Raw genomic sequence first — 20,033 nt, 5'->3', positions numbered from 1 at the left:
CAGCCACCGGTGGCCGGGGCTGCGGTGGTCCGGGTGTAGCTCTACAGCTCCGGCCTGGACCCTGCGGAGCTTCGCCTCTTCGGAAACGTTGCCCCCTCCCTGAGACAGTCAGTGCGCACCACTGGACATTTCATTTTGTTCAACCCGTAACAAAACCACTGCAGGTATTGCAGCTATTAGGTATTAGTTGTCAGTGCTTATCATTAATAGCGATAGATTTCCGTCATTTTGGCCAGTTTCAGTTTCATCAGTGCAGACGGAGTAAAGCTATGTACGTGCACAGCGTCTCTACGGGGAAATCGAAACTTACAGGCAGCTAAAGTCAGCTGGGTAGAAAGAGCAGACGCATATGAGCTAAGACCGAGGAGTCAGACGAAGATGGGAAGGGATAGGACGGCGACACAGTGAGCCTTGTACCTTGTTCGCCCATTTTTATCTGGTTTAAGATTAAAATCTGCTGCGTCATTTATAATGGAAACTGGAAACTACGTACCTAAGCTGAACGAGTATGCACAGAGAACCGGCTGCGCACTGCGCTATGAAGACCTCGGCTCTGACGGCCCTGACCATGCGAAGATGTAAGTTGAATACATGTCTGTCCGTGTTGTGCGCACCTCTGAAAGTCATTCATGCTCCGCCGGATGGGTGCGTCTCTCAGGGTGGCACGGCACACACACAAGAGCAGCTCATCCTCGGGACACTTTCAGAGGGGTCCTGGTGCATCAGAATTGTCACAGCTTCTTACTAAACACAAATAAGAAATAATGTTCTTTATACATTAATGTGTCATTTTGTTGTATCAGATAACAATCTTCTAACCATCAGTGTTCTTTAAAATCTTTATTTGTTAAGAGACAAGTAAACTGTGATCAGTTAAATGTGACAGAGGAGAGGTATGCAGTTGCACAGAATGCAAAGACTTTAATTCAGGTTTTAATAAAAGCACTGCTACAGTTTCAGCCTGTAGATAAAACTGAGCAAGAGTTTATTGTGTGAAAATTAAGGAGGAGTCCGACAGTTGTCGCAACATACCTAGATGATGAGTTGAAATATTACTTCCTACAGGCTGAAAATGGTAGTGTGCACATTTATGTGATTTAAACCACTCCCCAGCTGATCTGACAATTCCTCTCAGATTCACCCAGAGGGCAGTCTTGAATGGTAAAGGCTACCCCGAGGGTGTGGGCAAGACCAAGAAAGAAGCCAAGCAAAATGCTGCTAAAAATGCCCTGAAATGCTTGGAGAACAATCATCAGGACTCAGCTGACTCAGTAAGATTATTGTTTCTCTGAGTGCATGTTTGCTTGTAGGTATTACAAAGTACAATTCTTGCCATATGTCTCTTTGATGTATGTGTCTCTGTTGTTATTATCTTGACAGACAAATGCAGCAGCAGAAGCCTCCACTGCACCAGTTCATGACACAAGCATCAGTAACATCAACTATATATGTTGGCTCAATGAATATGGTCAAAAGAAAAGGTTGACTATAAGGCCTGTGGAGTCCACCAAACTGGGACAAAATAATATTGTTCAGTAAGCCTCCAAACTACATCCAAACTCTCATCTAATTTGTTAGTATTAAAATGCATTTAGTAAAATGTTTTGTATAATATTAGGTGCTGCAGCTTTGTGGTTGGTGGTAAGGAGTACCCATCTGTCTGTGGGAATACAAAGAGAGAGGCCAAGGAGGAAGCAGCAAAGCTTGTGTATGACATTATATATGGCAGTAAAACTACAGAGGTGAGTCAGTATTGATACACATCAGATTCTCTTGGCTAAATCATACAATTTAAAACGTATTGTGTTGTAGTGTGTCACAGAAGCAGGCCACATTTTACTGTCTGAACCACCTCAAAATCGTACTGTTTGTTTTTTTCCAAGACTGCAGATGAGAGTTACAACAGTACACCTGGTCAACAACACGAGGCATCAACTCAAAATGATTCTGATATCTGGTGAGTATATCCCAATGCCAATACATGGTTACATTTTGATGTCTCCATCAATTTGAATTGTTACCTGTTTATCACAGCACTAAGACAAGAGGCCTGAGTGTGAACTCCGTGGACCACAGCTCGACAGAGACCAATTTCAAAGGAATTGTGAACCACTACTGTCAGAAAACAAAGCTCTCCCATTCATTCATGGAAGTGAGGAGAGAAGGTCCACCTCATAACCGTCAGTGAGTTCAAGTTGAAGCTCTGTAACTTGAATAGACACTACAGACACTCTTTGCTAACTCTTGATTAATGATCAGTTGTTAAAAAAAATATACAAGTGTTAACATAGTCATCAACAACACAGATTTTTCTATAAACTGGTGATCGACAACAAGGATTATCCTGTGGCTGAGGGGAAGACTGTCAAGGAAGCCCAACAAAATGCAGCTCGGCTGGCCTGGTCTGCGCTTCAAGAACAGTCCGACTGGAACAGTCAGGTATTTAATATCTTCTGCTCCCTCTGCATCATTAAAATATAATCTGGCAGAATAATATAAGATTAAAAGCTATTTTTCCAACACAAAATGGTTCATATTAACAGTGGCAGCAGCTGATCTAAAAAGCAGCTTCTTTTTGAATGAAATGCTTGAAATGATGATTAGCTGATTATGTCTAACATCGCATTAAACGCTTTTTCTGTGTATTTTAGGTGTCCCTCAGGTCCACAGTGTCCGAAGATGGTGCACCATCTGCCTCACCGCCATCAACTACACAGTAAGTACTTATTGACCTAAGTAGGAGAGCAGATTATAGTAAAATACTACATAATATAAATGTACTATCAATGTACTGAGAAGTCTGTCCATATGTCTGTCTTTGCATTCTGCTAGGGACTCCGATGAATCATCATCACAAAACAATGCAATCAGTACCAGTGAATCAATAGAATTCAGAGATTCATCGAACCCTTCCAGGGCTCAGGTCTGTTCTCTCATAATTAAAAAAATCAGCAGTAGATAAAGTAATAGCCTACATGCTTAAGGAGTACTATTTAAAAAGTGCAAGTAGCATTGTAAAAGCAATAAAGTTTAATTTGGGTCTGTGTTGCTCAAACGATCTTTCTGCAGCAGTTGATCGCTCAGGTGACTCAGCATAGTCACCACAGCATGCACGCTTATATTTTAAAATCCTGTATCATAAAACATTTAAGCCAGGCAGTGATGCAGTGATTTTTTTTTCTTTTTTGCTGTGCAGAAAGAGAGTGTTGTTAATAATACTGGCTCATACTAATAGTGGTGCAGCAGATTCTAACATATCTGTGCTTTAGGGGGACTTATGGTCAACTGTGTCTGAAAGTGATCCACAAACCAGTTCGTCAACACCATCTTCACGGTGAGTTTCCTCAGTGACATAAGTATTAAAGCAGATTGTAGAGTTTATAGTAAGTAAAGCTGTAGGCTAATAGTGTTTCTTATTGTTTTCATCAAGGGAGCCACAAAACATGGCAGCGGATACAAGTGACTATGTACTGCTTAAAGATTCATCAAACCCAGCAGAGGATCAGGTCTGTCATTTCTCTCAACTTGGTAGAAAGCTGTGACAATTAAAAGAAAAGTTCACGAGAATGCACGCAAATTACTCTTTATTTAATTACTAATTCAGATGGAGTTTTTTCAACGTTTTAAATCTATATCATGTATTTATTTTATTCTCTAAGGCTGCTGCCAAAAACAAGAGTATGAGTAATACATCAACCCAGTCAAGGTATGAAAAAACTACAATGCTTTTGCAGGCTGTTTTTTCCTGTTAATTGTTGTACAAGGTGATTTTTTTACCTTTATGTCTAAAAAAATTGTGTCAACCCCTACAGATTTACATCAGAATTTGATTCCATAAAGCCTCTTGGCAAAGGAGGCTTTGGTAGTGTTTACCAAGTAAGAGAAATACTGTTGAACAAGTATTACGCCGTCAAGATTGTTCGCGGTAACAAGTAAGTCAAGGATGCAGTGCAACGTTTGTACAAGTACATTATCATTTCATTAACAGATGCATTATAGGATAGTTTCGTTAACTGAGCAGTTTTCATGTAATTCTTTGATCAGAAAAGCTCTGCGAGAGGTGATGGCATTATCAGACCTTCAACACCCGAACATTCTTCGATACTACCATTGTTGGATGGAGGATTCAGAATATAAACAGCACAATTCAACAGAAAGCTCTCAGTAAGTCTCATCCACACATAATATGTTACTGTTCTCTACTTATTTACTAAAAATGAAGGCGTGAATTTTCATCGTTTTTTTTTTTTTCTTCTCTAGGTCTGACAGTAATTCAACGCCACAGTACCTCTACATTAAGATGGAATTATGTGACACCAAAACACTTAAAGGCTGGATAAATGAGAGGAATGAGAAAAGTCTGCAAGGCTCCAAGAGAAGAGAAGAAAGTCTACCCATCGCTCAACAAATAATCAGTGGAGTCGAGTACATCCACTCAAAAAAACTCATCCACAGGGACCTAAAGGTGAAGTTTATCCAGTGTCTCGCCTTTGTCCTCTCTGTGCTATGAATGTGTTGCTGTGTGCTGCCGCTTACTAATGAATGTTGGTTGCACATCACTTTTGTGACAAAATTTGTTGTATTTATGAGTAAGGAAATTTTAAGGCTGATTTTTGGACTTATTCTTAGACCTTATTTGAGGCCAGTATTAAATATTAATGCAACAGATATTTATTCACGGCTGGATGGAGAAAATAATGTTTTTAAGCCATCAGAGAGGGAATGCTTCCAGCTTTTAAGACGATTTTTGCTTTCAATCACGCAAAAAAGCAAAGTCATGGGCAATAAACCAGCAAAGTGATTTGTATTGATCATTTGAATATCTGTAGCGCATTTCATGGCAAATACATCAAATAGTTGTTGAGATTTTTCACATTAACCGTCACAAAATTTATGGCCTTTTTTTTTTCTTTCTTTTTTTTAAACTTTTTATTCCAACAGGTACTTAGCTGACCAGATAATTTCTCCATCAAGGCCATTCATTCAGGAGTTGATATTAATTAGTTTTAATTGCTGCTTTTGCTTCTCAATGGTTAGCCTGTTAACATCATGTTTGGACGGGATGGAGAGGTGAAGATTGGGGACTTTGGTCTGGTCACTGCTGAGGCTGATGATGACGATGACAAAAACCTGATGGAGAGAACAAAGAAAACAGGAACCGTATCTTACATGGCTCCTGAACAAGTAAGACAGTCTATGTTGATATTAGCATTTGATTCTGTTGTATTATTGTTTCAAAATGCATGTACTTGTATGCGTTTCTACAGGCTCAGAGATCGGGGCTCTGGATATAGATATAGATATAGATATATTTCCCCACAATCACAGACGAATCAGGTGCCAAATGAAGAACAGTACCACTTTCTATCCACACTGTTAAATCATGTCATTCACCGTTTGTCTCCAGATCACCTGTCTTCACTGTAGGCAGTGAAGCCTTGAAATAAAGAAAATTATGATTTTGTAAATAAGTATTACAAGATTACACTTTGTGTAAAATATGCTGGTATACTTATGAAATAACTGTACCTTTTTCCATGTTTATTAACTTTTTTATATCAGTAGCAGTTGCAGTGTTTACAGCCTTAAAGTAAACCATTAAAATTATTTAAAAATATAACTGTAAATGCAAACAGGCCAACCAGTTAGCTTAATTTACCTCATAAAACTAACTATTGAGTTTATGGAATCTATTATGGTAAGATCATTAAGAGGACATATGATTTCAGCACTTGTTAATACTGCATTTTATTACAGGCGACTGAAACGACCTATGACCGAAAAGTTGACATATTTGCTTTGGGGCTGATTTACTTTGAACTTCTTTGGAAACTCTCCTCTGGCCATGAAAGAGTAAACGTGAGTCACTCATGTACAAATCCTACCAATGTGTCACAAATGACTTTACAATAATGTGACAAAGTTACCATATTACATAGGCCTATGTCTGTTATATACAATAGCAGCTTACTCTACACCAGGACTGGTGTAGAGTACAGTATAGAATGTAGCAAAGGCAGTGTACATAGCAGATATGATGGAAATTTATTGTCCGTCTTTTAATCTGTCTCATTTAATCTTTCTTGTATTTATTTGCAATGTTTATTTGCAGAGCACAGCTTGAATCATCACTGTATCTCAGACTGATTAACCTGTTCTCTCATCCTTTTATCTCTGCGTGAACAGATGTTTCAGGATGCCAGAAGTCAGAAGTTCCCCAAACAGTTTGCATTAATTTTTTCCCAAGAGGTAGATGACCATATTCCTGTTGTCTGAACTTATTTACTTGTCTTATGAAACAGTATTTCCCACAGGGAAGCAGTTGGCCGTGATGGTCACCAACAGAGGCTGAACTACAGGGCTTTGAATAATCAGAACAGTCCATCTCTAAAGCCTCAAAGTATGAGGAGTCAGAACAGGACTGTTGGTGTGTATATGTATAATGTCAAATATGAAGCAGCACACAACAGTTACGAGAAGATTTCAATCTCACTTTAAAAAGATTTACATCGGTCCATTGACTGAACGAATTCCATGTGTGGGAAATTCTGTGGAGTGGACTTTCAGAAATGTTGCAGTATGACAGAATTTATCATTGTTGGTTCAGAGCTCTTAGATGTTTTTGTTGTTTATTGCAGAAACGAATGATTAAATCAATGCTGTGTGTGAAGCCAGAAGACCGACCTGAAGCAAGTAAACTGAAGGCAGATCTGGATCAGTTGGCTCAGACACTCAACAGACAAAAAACTATGCATCAGCAAAATGTGACTGTCTGATAGGCACAAGAGAAAAATCAAGTCATAAATCACGGGAGGTGATGGAAATCTGTCTCCTCCGATGTCTGTGATGTATTGAAATGATTTGATATGCTGTGACTGTATGATTTTAGGACAGTGGTTAATTTTGCACTCATATAGCACTTTAACCTGAGGTCACGTTGAATTACCCACTCATACTCATCCCTGTGGCAATGGCTGGCACTTTGGGGTTCTGTGTTTTTTCTCAAGGACACTTCAACATGCAGACAGGAACATGAATGAAACAAAAATCAACTGTATCATGATTTTAAAGGGGAACTTTTACATTAATTAACATCTTTGCTCGAAATAATCATGTGGGAGGTAATTTCAGTGTCAGCAGCTGATTTTTTTTATCCTTTGCTTTTATTCAGTGTGGTGTAAATGTATTTCAAGCAATGTCACATTACAGCCTTTGCATTGAATTTGTGAATTTGGTGAATAAAATAATGTTTATCCTGGACAAAACGGTGTGTTGTTTTAAATGTAACAAGCCAGGTCACCTTTTTGGGAAAAGGAGAAGAGGAAACTGAGATCAATTAAACTTTAGTCCAACAGTGCCATCACCAGCAAAACCACCGTGGATGCTTCTGGACACCACAGTAGATTTTACATTGTTAGAAAAGAACAAAGTTTATATACAAGTCACATACTATACAGGCTTTATTTTTTATTAAGTTACTTCCCCATCAATATTATTTAGGTGCATCAAAAAGTTCAACAAATAAGGCAAGAGCAGCAGTTTTTGCTCCATGATTGCCCATCAAAGAACAGACATTACGACCCACGCTCCGCACCAGTGGGTGGCGGTAACACCCAATAAACTTCAGCGAAGAAGAAGAAGAGGAGGCGGAAGGAGGAATGGCGACGAAGAAGACGAAGAAAATGAGGAGGCAAATTTAAATCTCTTCCTGCAGAAAGTGCTGCGCAGCCAGTGTTTGCTGCGGCCCCGGTCCTGTGCGCTCAGGATTTTACGAGTCGGGATGGGAAGAAAAAACTATGTGGCGAAACTAAAGGAATATGCACGAAGGACGGGCTCGGAGCTCAGGTTTGAGGTCCCTGTCTCTGAAGGACCAGAGACTCCTGAACGGTGAGTTGAGGCCATTTTAACTCCTCGACAGGTTCCTCATGCTCCCCACGGAAAGGCAAGCCCACTTTATCAGCTAAACCAGCTACTACGTCCTTATATATTTTTATTTTTTCCTGTCCTGCAAAACCGAAACATACGGCTGATGTCACACAGCAGTGAACATAGCAGGACTAAAACACACACTCAAAGAAATATGCAGTGTGAGCTCTGGTTCCGCCTAGAGGGGGACTTGCCCATTGCAACATGCAGACTAATGACAATGATTATGGTAAAAGAACTGGGTTAATTAATAACATTAACAATGGCCATGTTCTGTCCAGATGACCCAGCCACGACACAGTGACAGTAAATCACCATGCACCATACCATGAATGGCCATCAGCTGCAGGGGTGACCTTTACTAGGCCTACTGTAGTCCTCACCTTGCACAAGTGTATAATAGTGTAGCTGGGTAGGTAATAAAGAAACCAAACGCTGTGTGAAATGTTTGACCGGCTGACAATTTCAGTTTCAGTTTTAAAATAGTTATTAGGGTTTGGTCATTTGAAAGTTCAGGCGGTGTGTTGATTTTACAGTGTGGGAGGAGTTTCATCTGTTTAATTTTTTATCTTGGGCAAACTGTGCAGTGTTTTGTGTAAAGTACAGTTTTGTGATACCAACCAAAGACATAAAAGTACGTCCCAACAATAAAATGTCAAGTTAGATAAGTAAATAAGAGGGAAAATGAAACTAAATTTACAAGTAGAAAATAACTTTAAAAGCAATAACAGTCAAGCGCGTGCTATGGCACAGAGCTGTGGTGTGTGTATGCATATGTCATCATCATCATCATCATCATCATCATCATCAATAACTAGGTTTGAACTGTTCTTCACCAGGGTCATCCTGAGGGCCGTGGTTAATGGCCAAGACTTTCCTCGTGGTGTGGGGGAGAGCAGAAGGAAAGCCAAGCAGAATGCAGCTAAAAGTGCCCTGAGAAGTTTGAGCGAGAAAGAAAATCAGACACAGATGGTATGATTCTTTGTTAAAATGGTGCATGTGTGATGGTGTGTTCATATATGAAAAACCATACGCTGAAGCATGTTTTATTGTTTTTTTTTATTTTTTAACCGACAGTAGTGGCTAAAAATAGTACATTTTATTTTTTCTTTCAGACAGAAAATGTTGCAAAAAATCATGGTGCACCAGTTAATCAAAAAAGTATTGCTATAACTAAGTGTGTAAGGGAGCCTGTGAAGTCAAGACCAGGACTGAATAATGCTACTCCGTAAGTCTGCAGTCTGCATCCTAATTTCTTTGTAGTTATTTAGTCTGCATTTAAAAATGACTGAAAAAAGAGTGTCTAATTTACATGCCGTAGATTTGTGGTTAGTGAGAAGGACTCCCCACCTGCTTCTCGGAAAAAAAAGAAGAAATCCAAGAAGAAGGCAGCAAAGTTTGTGTATGATGAGATATGTGGCAGTAAACCTACAGAGGTGAGTTATGATACATGTCAGTATCTCACTGAATAACTGAAGCACTTTTTAAAAAAATATGCAAATGAAGGTATTACTCTGAAAACGCCAGCTCTGAGAACTGTCATGAAAGATGATGCAGTTGAAGAAGTTAAAGAGTTTCTGTGTGTTTCAGGTGTCCCTCTCTCCAGCTGTGTGTGATGATGGTGCCCCAGCCAAGCATCCCACGCTAACTAAACTGTAAGACACTGATTAATGGTGGAGTTTGACATGTAAAACATATGTTTGACAAACATACATCATATGTTTTACTAATGTCTCTCTTTGTATTTTCCAAGGGAGTTCTGTGATACAAAATCAAGAAGTGTGGCGACAACTACAAGTGACTCAGTTGTTTTCAGCGATTCATCAAACCATCCCAAGGTTCAGGTCTGTTATCGACTTTATAATCTTCACTCTATATGAAACTGGAAGGAAAAACTCTAGGATTACTTCTTCCTAAAAGGGCAAAACACCTTTTTACGTAAAATATGAAAATATTAGTAAACTCTTACTCTGTCCACTGGGTCCAGAGATTCCCCCCCACTGGGAACCTGAGAGAAAGCAACTGAGCTGTCATTTTGATGATTTGATGCTTCAGACTATTCTGCTCTGTATTAGAGGACGTTGTATAATGTAATCAAGGATTACTATAGGATTACTATGATTATTTAGAAACAAACAAAACATTAACTTTTGATCATTTTTATTAACAAATCGATTTTTGATTTATCTTTGCATGTCTCTAAAATGTTGCCTAAATTTTACTGGCATGATTTTTCTTCCAAATGCAAAGCAACAAAATCCTGATGTGAAGCCCAAAACTGGGTAAGTCACCTTCAGACTCACTCTGTAGTTACAGTACTTAATATTTCACCAAATATAATATTATGGTACACAAAAGGTCACAAAATGACATTATTACTGCTAATCATTTTTCTTGTCATCTTAGACCTGCAGCAGATTTTCAAAACACCAGTCAAAACAGCAAAGTGGTATAGTGACTACTGGAGATTTTAATCAATTCAATATTATAGCAGTTTTTTTCTACAGTATAAGCTGTAAATCATGATGTGTTTTGTTGATAAAGGATGTGTTGATTCCTGAAGAAACAAACTCAGGAAGTGGTCTGAGTGAGGGGACGTCGACACCATCAGAAATCTCCAGGTATGGAAAGTTAAAACATGAAATTTTAATATTGGCACGTTACTATATTTACTATGATGTTTATTGTGAGTGTTGTCTATTTCAAAAATTGATCTACAATCAGAAAGACATATCTATCTTCTCATCTTTTCCTTCAACAGTAAAACGTTTAGATCACAGTTTGACTCCATAGAGCACCTTGGCAGAGGAGCCTTTGGTCATGTCCTCAAGGCAAAACAAAAACTGCTGGAGATCTATTTTGCTGTAAAGATTGTTCCCTTTAAAGAGTAAGTCATGTTTACAACACGTTTTTTCATGTTTTTCATCGTGTAATGTAATAATTTCACATACAGTGTAAGACAAGTTCAAAGGGTTTAACAGCTGTTTCCTTTACCCCTTAGGAACAAGAAAGCTCTGCGAGAGGTGAGGGCACTGTCTGACCTCCATCACGTCAACATTGTCCGATTCTACTCGTGTTGGGAGGAGGATTCAGACTACCAATTGGACCATTCAGATGACAGCTGCAGCACATCAGAGTGAGTGTCATCCACTCATTAAAGAGTAACTTAAAGCTGGAGTAGACATCTAGAAAAGGGAGAAAAAGTTGAAAATACAGCAACCCTCCTGCAGCTCTCCCCTCAGCCACCCATCTCCTGCTGTCATGGTAAATTGACATTCAGATGTTACAGGAAAATGAAGTTAGCAGCCTGTTACCTGTCCAGGAGAAGAACAACAAGTTCTCTCCATCTCTGAAATGCCTACAGACATCTGCCAATAGGATCTCTCTCTCTCTCTCTCTGTCTCTCTCTCTCTCTCTCTCTCTCTCTCTCTGTGTGTGTGTGTGTGAAAAGACTTGACTGTCCAAAATCTCCCATCACAGGCTAGATTTTCTAAATTCTGAGATGAGGAGGTGAAGACGTCTGTTCGCAGACCACTTGAATTACAATATGCTGAACATCCATTGATGCCAAAATTACACAAGCTTTAACACCAGGCTTAAAAAAGGAGTGTTGCCCTCTGTGGAGTACACCTGTACATCACAGCAGCCAAGTGAAAAGTTAAACCACTGGAGAGCAGCAAGATGAAATGTACAACAGGTGTTATGTTGCTCTTTAAAATCCTTACTTACTAGAGGTATGTTTATCAGTATTTGTCTTTTCTTATCTTTTCTAGGTCTTCCAGTAATTCATCTTTTAAGTTCCTCTATATTCAGATGGAGCTTTGTGACACCAAAACACTTAAAGACTGGATAAATGAGAAGAACAGTCAGTCTCAGCAAAACTCCAAGAGAAGACGGGAAAGCCTGACCATCGCTCAGCAAATATTCAGTGGAGTCGAGTACATTCACTCCAAGATGTTCATCCACAGAGACCTGAAGGTGAGAGGATGTGGATAAAATCATTTATTAAATCCCATCAGCCATGAAGCGACATCATTGTTTATTTTTATGTCTTTCCTCTGGTTAGCCTGCCAACATCATGTTTGGGAGAGACAAAAAAGTGAAGATTGGAGACTTTGGTCTGGTCACAGCAGAGAATGATGACGATGCTGAGAACGGGATGGAGAGAACAGTGTACAAAGGAACTCCATCCTACATGGCTCCTGAGCAGGTGAGATGGTCTGTATGGACATTGAGTTTAAATTCTGCGGTAAAGGTACCTGTGGAGATCTTAACCATAGTGAAATGTCATTTCTGGTGCAGACAGGATTTAATGCACCTTGGTGTGTTATGTTCATGGCAACTTCACCAAAGAAAAAAAAAAAAAAGTAAGGCTGTAATCAGTTTTCTCATCTCTAGCTTGGATTAAATGTAATATGTGTCTGACGTTTCAACAGACCAAAACAAAAGCACTGGCTTCAACAGCTGTTGGATTAACAGCGTACAGTGAGCGTAAGTGCTTATGTTTAACATATGGTGAATAAGGAGAAACATTAAGTTACCTCCTGCCTTTTGTTTTCTGACAGAAGACGGAGAGGACTTATGACCGAAAGGTTGACATCTTTGCTTTGGGGCTGATATACTTTGAACTTAATTGGAAAATCTACACTGGTCAAGAAAGAGAGAAGGTGAGTTGTTACAATACATAATTGTGCTAAGTGTGTCATTAATACCTGCCAATGTTGTTAATTGTTTAAGTTCCGATGTGTCAAGCCCTGTTTGTCGTTACATGACTTCCAGGTTTGGGCTGATGCCAGGAGACAGAAACTTCCCCGTGAGTTTTCAAACAGGTTTCCTGAAGAGGTACGTCAAGGGCTCTGTCAATGTATTTGCAATATGAATCAGTCAATATGCTGACATGCTCTTAACAGGTTGCACAGTTAATGAGGGAGTGTGTTTACTAGCCGGGCACTGTTGTGCCTTGGTTACTGCAGTGGCCTGTCTACACAGAAAGCATGTCAGCTGTATCTTTCAGTCGTTCATCTTGTGCATGTCTGATGAAACACACACGCTCCTATTTCGGGGTTAAGGTTACTCTACCCGAGAAACACTGACTGACTACAGCTGAATTTACAGGGTGTCACTTTTAACACCACATGTTCAGAAAATGAAGGAGGGAGGCAGACTGAGCAGAGCTCTCCCTCACAGCTCACACAGTCCTGGATTAAACAAATATATGACAGTGGTAAACAAATGATTTAGACACACAGAGTGTACTTTGTATTAGTTTCTGCTTTAGCTTGACACTAGAATTTTTGAGATCTTTTAAATACAAGAACTGGTGCATGAAGTCTTTCATCGAGGCAGTCCAGTGATACTTTACCTTTCTGAAGTCTTTGTCTTGCACGTGTGTACTTGTAAGAGCTGATTACCCATATATACGGCAGAGAAATCAGCTTCCTCCAGGAGAAGTCTGCGTGGGGACACTGTGTCTCTCTAATCCTCTAGGCCAGTGGTTCCCAGCCTTTTTTCCTTGGAGCCCCCCTTGCTTGCATCCAAGACAGGCCAGGCCCCCCCACCATTACCCCTGCCCCCACACATGCACCAAAATAATAACATGATTCATTACAAATCTTTATTTGCAAAAATAAACATTGTAGGCTTTTTCCCTTCTCCTCTGTGGTTTACCATGTATATAAATGAATGCTTCATAAATTTAGACGTGGAACAAAATATCTTTTCAGTGGGTATATGCAGTCTTTTGATTATCCATTTGGTTTTGTTATTATGATTTGTTTTATTTAACATACACAAATATAATTGTGACAAACTCACAACCTCAGAGCAAACAAAGCCCCTTTCATCTCTGGGGTCCGCGCCCCCCACTGGGGGAACCACTGCTCTAGGCCACCTATGGATACCAGGTTTTATCTTTTACGTGATGTTTGAGAAACTGACTTACTGGAGAGAGCTGACTGTAACCTGGTTACTGTACCTCTTGTAAAGGGGGTGTCTGTGTACTGATGATGTTCATTAACAGGGCAGGTGGGACATAATGGTGTTTGAACTGAGACTGCAGTTTGTCCATCTGTGTAGCCTCAAAGGACGAGGAGCCATAACAGGATTGTATAAGATGACAATATTGGAGGAATATAGCAGTCAGCCTCTAAAATATTTACCTTCATTAGTTGCTCAAGTAATGTCCACATGTGGCAGATGCTGTGGAATGAATGAGAGCTGCGGTTTGGTTGGATTTGTCAGTAGTTGTTCTTCATCATTTTGCAGTACATCATCATTCGGTCAATGCTGAGTTTGAAGCCAGAGGACCGACCTGAAGCAAGTCAGCTGAAGTCAGACCTTGAACAGCGCACTCAAAGACTCAATGCACGGGCCTTAGCACGGCGCAACAGCAGGACTGTCTGAACAGAGGATCAACAGGAAAAATCATGTCTATCATATCCCATACATGTACTTGGAAGCAGTGGCGCCGGTAGGATTGTGTTTCATAGTATGCACAAGAACCACTCATGTACTACCTTTAGGTTTCCCACTGGGGTTGCCACCCATCCTGTATGATATGGGATCATCCCGTATAACATGGGTGCGTCGGTATTTGAGGATAAAATGCTACAATATGTCCCGTATACCATGCTGTGAAACCAAACCAGCTGTGGCCCGTGCATTGTGGTGCACTGGTGGCGGACCTGGTAGAGCGCAGGTTACAAAGGCTTATATTTAAGGGTTCGAGTCCGACCTGAGGCCCTCTGCTGCATGTCAGCTGCTTTCCTCTGATACTAATTGTAAATAAGTAGTACACTGCATTTTTTTTGGTTACCCCTGACCTTTTTTGGTCGTAAACACATTAAGAAGTGTGTATAAGCATTTTGAAATCTTCAAAAATGTTTGCAAAAGTCACCATTAAGCAGATTCACTCATTTAGCTAAATAAACAAAATCATAAAATAAATATGTGCGCACAGTGCGTTCAGGATTACGCCTGCCGGCACCACTGCATGGGAGGTGGTCTGTTTTAATGTCTGGAAAGGACCTGCATAGTAATATTGCATTGAATTGTTGTGGATATTGATAAAAAAAACTAAAGATAAAACTCAAGAAGAAAATTTTAAAAGAAAATGGGAAAAATACATTTCATGCTGGCGTAGCTCACTTGTAAAACTTGTTGAGGATCTTAACTTTGAATAAATAAAGATAGCGTCAGAGTCTGCTGGTAGGGCTCTGGAGGCTCTTCTAAATAACTTTCATTTTTTTCTTTTTTTTTTTTTTAAATCATGTCTGTGATTTTAAAATTATAATACAAAGACCTGGGGGTGTTGCACAAAGTCACAAACCTACATTACAGTTGAATATGAGCTGTGAGCCACATGAAGCTTGACAGAGCTACATTCAGTGTCTTGTATGTTGCTTATGCCTGCCAATAAAATAAAATTGAAGAATGAATGTGGTTAAGATAACTTTGTTTTTTTTAACTGTTTTTCACTGATAACTAAATATGAGAGATGTGTGATTTGATGAGGATGTGAATTACATTTACATGACTGCACTGCTTGTATAGTACATGTTTATATATGTTTGACAGTCTCTGTCAAAGGTTTTTACCGTCAACAGATGTAAGTGTTTATCTGCCATTCACATATGTGCACTGCCATTTGCTTTGCTGCTTTTTGTTTTTTCTTGGATGTAAGTCCACTTGTAATTTTTTTTTTTTTTGTATAAGAATTTTGAAAGACTGACGACTGTTTCCTTTTTATATGAATTTTTTATATGAATATTTGAATTAGATTTGAATTCTGATTTTATAGCATGTAAAACTCTTGGTTACTGTTATTAAAACTTAGATATCAATTCCTATGTTGTATAGCTTCCTGTGTCATGTTACTGCACAATGCCCGCCTTATGCACTTGATAACATCACTTTCAACCTTCTATGCTTTCTTGTTAATATTCCAGTAGAAAACTATGCTGATGAATGGCTTGAAATCTGAAGACTGCCTACCTACTTACCAACTGTTGCATAGATGCACTGATGAAAATGTACATATTTTGACACAAAGAAAAGCAGAATTTGTTTTCTTTGAGGCTACAGTTTCCCATGATCCAGATGGCCACATGATTTACAGTTGGATTCACCACATGAGGGCAGTCTTGCCTTCTTATTTGTTTTAATTACAGTTTATGACATCATTCCCTTTTTGCTAAGACTTTCTGATAACTTGTGTTTTGATGTAGGTAACATGAGAGCAACAAGAAATGCACAATATACAGGTAGTAATTTGCAACAAATCTAAGTGAAACAAGAATGAATCTAACAGTGGTTAAACACACATTAAATAAAAAAAAAGCAAAAAAACAAAACAAACAGTCATGTATAAAAGCTCAGGTTGGACCGATGTGAAGAGTTTGCCCACTGGCCTGACTGTTGTTGTCTTTCGTGGTGTGACCTGTAGGGGGAGCTGTGGCTCTGTGTGGCTCAGGCTGTTCAGGGCACGGCTGCAGACTCCAGGCCCCCTCAGCCTGTAGGTGAGAGAGGTTTATTCACAGTGAGAGGGCCAAAACTGAGGGAGCCGTGTGACATTTAATCATGCCTCCGGCGCATGCTGGATGATTAGCATCTCTGTGGAAAACAACAGTAACAAGTGCCAAACGCAGGATCCCACACAATCACCTGGCAGCGGTGCACCCAGTCACATAGGCCCCGGTAATCAGCACAAATCAGCTCCTGTGGCTCAGTATGGTAACTCAGCTATCACTGCAAAGAGCCCTAATATTTGCTTAGTTTCCCTGAATAGAGGCTGTAGGTGGATTGACAGTCTTCATGTAGACTGAATAAACTGGTTAATAATCAGTCATGGCCCCACCTCTTAGATGCCTTCTTAAAATCTGATGGTGGCAGAAGCTGTAAGGAGAGAAAAAGCTGCAGAAATAAACCACTTGAACATCCAGGATGATCTTATCCTCCTATAGAGAACACATTTTATAGGGTTTAGCCTGCTGCTATTTCAGGGGTCTTCATAGAGAAAGTGTGCTAAGCTTTGATATATTTGCATGATAGTCAAAATTCATTTCATTAGGAATAAATATTTTTCACCTCCTCAATAATTACCAACAGTTGATAGATGAGTTTTTTTCTTTTTTATTTGATGTCATCTAGATATAAACTGCATGAGGAAACTCTGAATCATTCTTCCCTTGACATTTACACCAAAACAATGTACTCTCTCATTTTAGCAGCATCTAAGATAAGAAACCGGGAGTGTTTCCAATCTTCCACAGCTGTCGTGCTTGTGCGAGCAGGGTTATTGGATGTATTGAGGTCACTTCCTCTGAGAGCAGTGTGGGCACTGAAGCAGTGCTTTAGTCGGTGGCCTGGACCGTGTAGCCCAGGGTAAAATGGACTCGCCAGTCAGGAGCACAGCAGTGGAGTGTCTCCCCGGTGTCCCAGGGGCCGCAGCAAACGATTACTCTGTGTGTAGCCTCGTTGCAGAAGCAGCAACAGAGTTTGTTCTGCTCCGTGTGTTTTAGGAATCAGCCTTGCTGCAGAGACAAAACTAGACTCTCTGCCCTTCAGGACATCTACACCAGGCGGTGTCTGGTCAGGGCTCTCAGGGTCCCCAGAGACTCCGGTCACCCTTGTAATAAACTGTTCAAGCTGCTGAAGTCAGGCACTAGTAGGGTACATGTTCCTCTCTCTCTATAACAGTATACTCAGCAAAACCACTGTCTGACTGTCTTGGTTATTTATTTGTGTGTAATTTATTGCTTGCATATGTTCAGATACATGTTACTGTATATTAGTTATTTGCTTACACATTTTTGGATCTCAAGGTTGTTATTGTTTATCACTTTTTTAGTGTATAGTTATACACATGCTTACATATTTTTATTTAGTTTGTTCATTGATTTTTCCATAACTCAATTCCCCTGTCAGGGAAAAAACATTTCACTGCACATGTACTATGTTGCATGTTGCATGTAACAAATAAAGGTCTTGAAACTTGAATCCATTGCCCACCAGCAGACCCCAGAATCAACATGACAGCGATACACGTGAGTTGTCAGAGACTATTTTCCCTGGCTGTGCATAGATAGAAGTTTCTGTTGTTAAGCTATAGCCCACTTAACCTCCAGTGAACTCCGGTTAACTGGAGCATGACCACATGCTGCGCCTCGCTGCAGGCCCCACTTGGCTTTTACTCTGGACTTTCCACTTCTCCAGAACCACATCCTGCCGTCTCCGCCTGACAGTGTTGTTTAAGGGGACACTATGCCAGTGATTTAGCATGTTTCAAGATATTTACTACAACTCATGGAAACTTCACATGACAACGGACCATTTCAGAGTTCAAGATATTTTTTTCTCATTTCCAGGCAGCATTTCAAAAAAAGTAAATCTGGTGTCTTGTCAAAATTTTCTGAAGGGGCTGGAGTGGGGGTGGGGGGGTGTCGGAGGGTTGTGGCATTTAAGTATTTGTGAAATCCTGGCTGATGTCAAATCTACAGTTACCCAGACATTTTTCATTGTTTGTCCGATAACAAGGTCACCCCAATTAAAAGTTGTGAAGCAACATGTTAGTGGTGACGAACAGAATGTTTTGAAAATGCTAAATAGAGGCTTTCGTGTTGAAAGTGGAGTGGCCTTGTGAAAGTTACTTCTGTATATAAATGAGTAGCTACACATTTCTTTTGAAGGAGCAAAAAATAAAAAAAATAAAAAAGAAAATCTGCTGTCGCTTTTTCTGTCTGGCCCTTGTAACTGAATTCAATCTGTGTATCTGAGCTGTGTTCACTCAGATCCATCTGATTCAGCTCCAGTCAGCAGAGGAGATCACCCCCAGGTCCTCTCCACTACACCTACTGTGCATCCTCCCCCAGGCTCTTGTAATCTAGTTACATAAAACTCATTTCACTCCCAGCTGCTCTACATTAAATGCACTGTACATTGGAGACAGCAGACTTGGCAAACTTTGCTCCACATCAGCCAAATATTTGTTTATATATTACAATATCCTTCCCACTTTTAAAAAAACCCCACTGTCTCCTGAGAATAGGCTTGTCAGACAGAAGAGATAATATTTTCTTTTTGGTTAACTGCTGTTGTTTATCACTGCTGGGGAGACTTTTCTCCTGACACTCCTGGTTTCTCTTGTCAGTCTAACTGATGTAGCTGATGTAAACAAATTTCAATCCATGCTAAGGCCCTATGTTTACACTAATCTTCTTCTTGTATTGTATTTTTTGCTTAAGTATTGAGGATGCCCCATTTGATGCAAGACAATATGATTTCATTAAGGAAATACAATGAAATATTTTCCACCCCAAAAGTACAGTTTTTCTCTTGACGAAGAAAAATGTTACAAGTATAAGCAACATTTGTTCAAATTAAGTTTCCCAGCCATTATTCCACAAAGAAATATTCAGTTTCAGGATTTTGAAATTAATTGTACATTTTCTCTCATGCAAAATGTGTTATCTTCTTACGTCATGAGATTTCTGGAGGAATGTATGTAAGATTGATCTGTCTGTGTTGATCTGCTGGTGTGTGTGTTTTGTTTTCACTCACGGGCACATATGGGTAAAAGAGAAACGTGTGTGAGGATGTGTGCTCTTTTCTTGGCCGATGTGTGCTCTGTGTGGCAGCTGAAGTAGCTGTCAGAACAACTTGACTTACGCTGCCTTGTGTCACTTTGTGCGGGCTGGTAATTTACTACAAATGATATTGCATTCTCTCTGTTGACAGTCTGCCAACGCTGTCGACTGGAAAAGCCAGCAGAGTTGTTTGTCAGCTTCCTGTCCCTTCAAATCCCCAAACACTCACTGTCTTCGAATGGTCGCAGCCACACTTCGCAGCTTTGAAGGTCAAGGACACGACGGCAGACCCACCTGCTAAATCTTTAATAAGTCAAAGAGTCAGCCCCATCTGGAGTTCAGCAGTTCATTGCGGAGCAGCAGGGGAGCCGGCAGTGTTTCAGGAGGATCCTCTGAAAGCTTCTGCAGCCACTTATTCCCCTATTTTCTTTTGCAAAAATGACACCTTCTGACAGCCCAGCTGTTGTGCCGGTTTCATGCCCACGGGAAAGACGTGATGTGATGCAATCATGATGTCAGTGTGGA

General features: G+C 40.0%; 1 protein-coding gene across 1 annotated transcript; it reads left to right on the top strand.

Annotated features, from left to right (window-relative positions):
• LOC139623443 (uncharacterized) lies at positions 1-14,333 on the top strand. The gene is given in 34 exon segments (XM_071481686.1): positions 1-578; positions 1,136-1,271; positions 1,381-1,535; positions 1,619-1,742; positions 1,884-1,957; positions 2,035-2,184; positions 2,307-2,439; positions 2,652-2,716; positions 2,833-2,923; positions 3,270-3,334; positions 3,431-3,506; positions 3,660-3,706; positions 3,813-3,932; positions 4,045-4,465; positions 5,038-5,184; positions 5,758-5,859; positions 6,187-6,249; positions 6,639-6,770; positions 7,598-7,887; positions 8,766-8,898; positions 9,042-9,154; positions 9,248-9,362; positions 9,517-9,581; positions 9,680-9,770; positions 10,177-10,208; positions 10,333-10,375; positions 10,471-10,547; positions 10,688-10,813; positions 10,928-11,062; positions 11,700-11,904; positions 11,993-12,136; positions 12,492-12,593; positions 12,706-12,768; positions 14,191-14,333. Coding segments are annotated over 34 exon segments (4,080 nt in total). The 5' UTR covers positions 1-471; the 3' UTR covers positions 14,329-14,333.
• Positions 14,334-20,033: the final 5,700 nt, after the last annotated feature.

Source organism: Trachinotus anak, unplaced genomic scaffold (assembly GCF_046630095.1).
Source record: "Trachinotus anak isolate AG129_WGS33_773 ecotype Australia unplaced genomic scaffold, CSIRO_AGI_Tana_v1 ptg000007l, whole genome shotgun sequence".
Lineage (NCBI taxonomy): Eukaryota > Metazoa > Chordata > Actinopteri > Carangiformes > Carangidae > Trachinotus > Trachinotus anak.
This window is presented reverse-complemented; position numbering and strand designations above follow the sequence as displayed.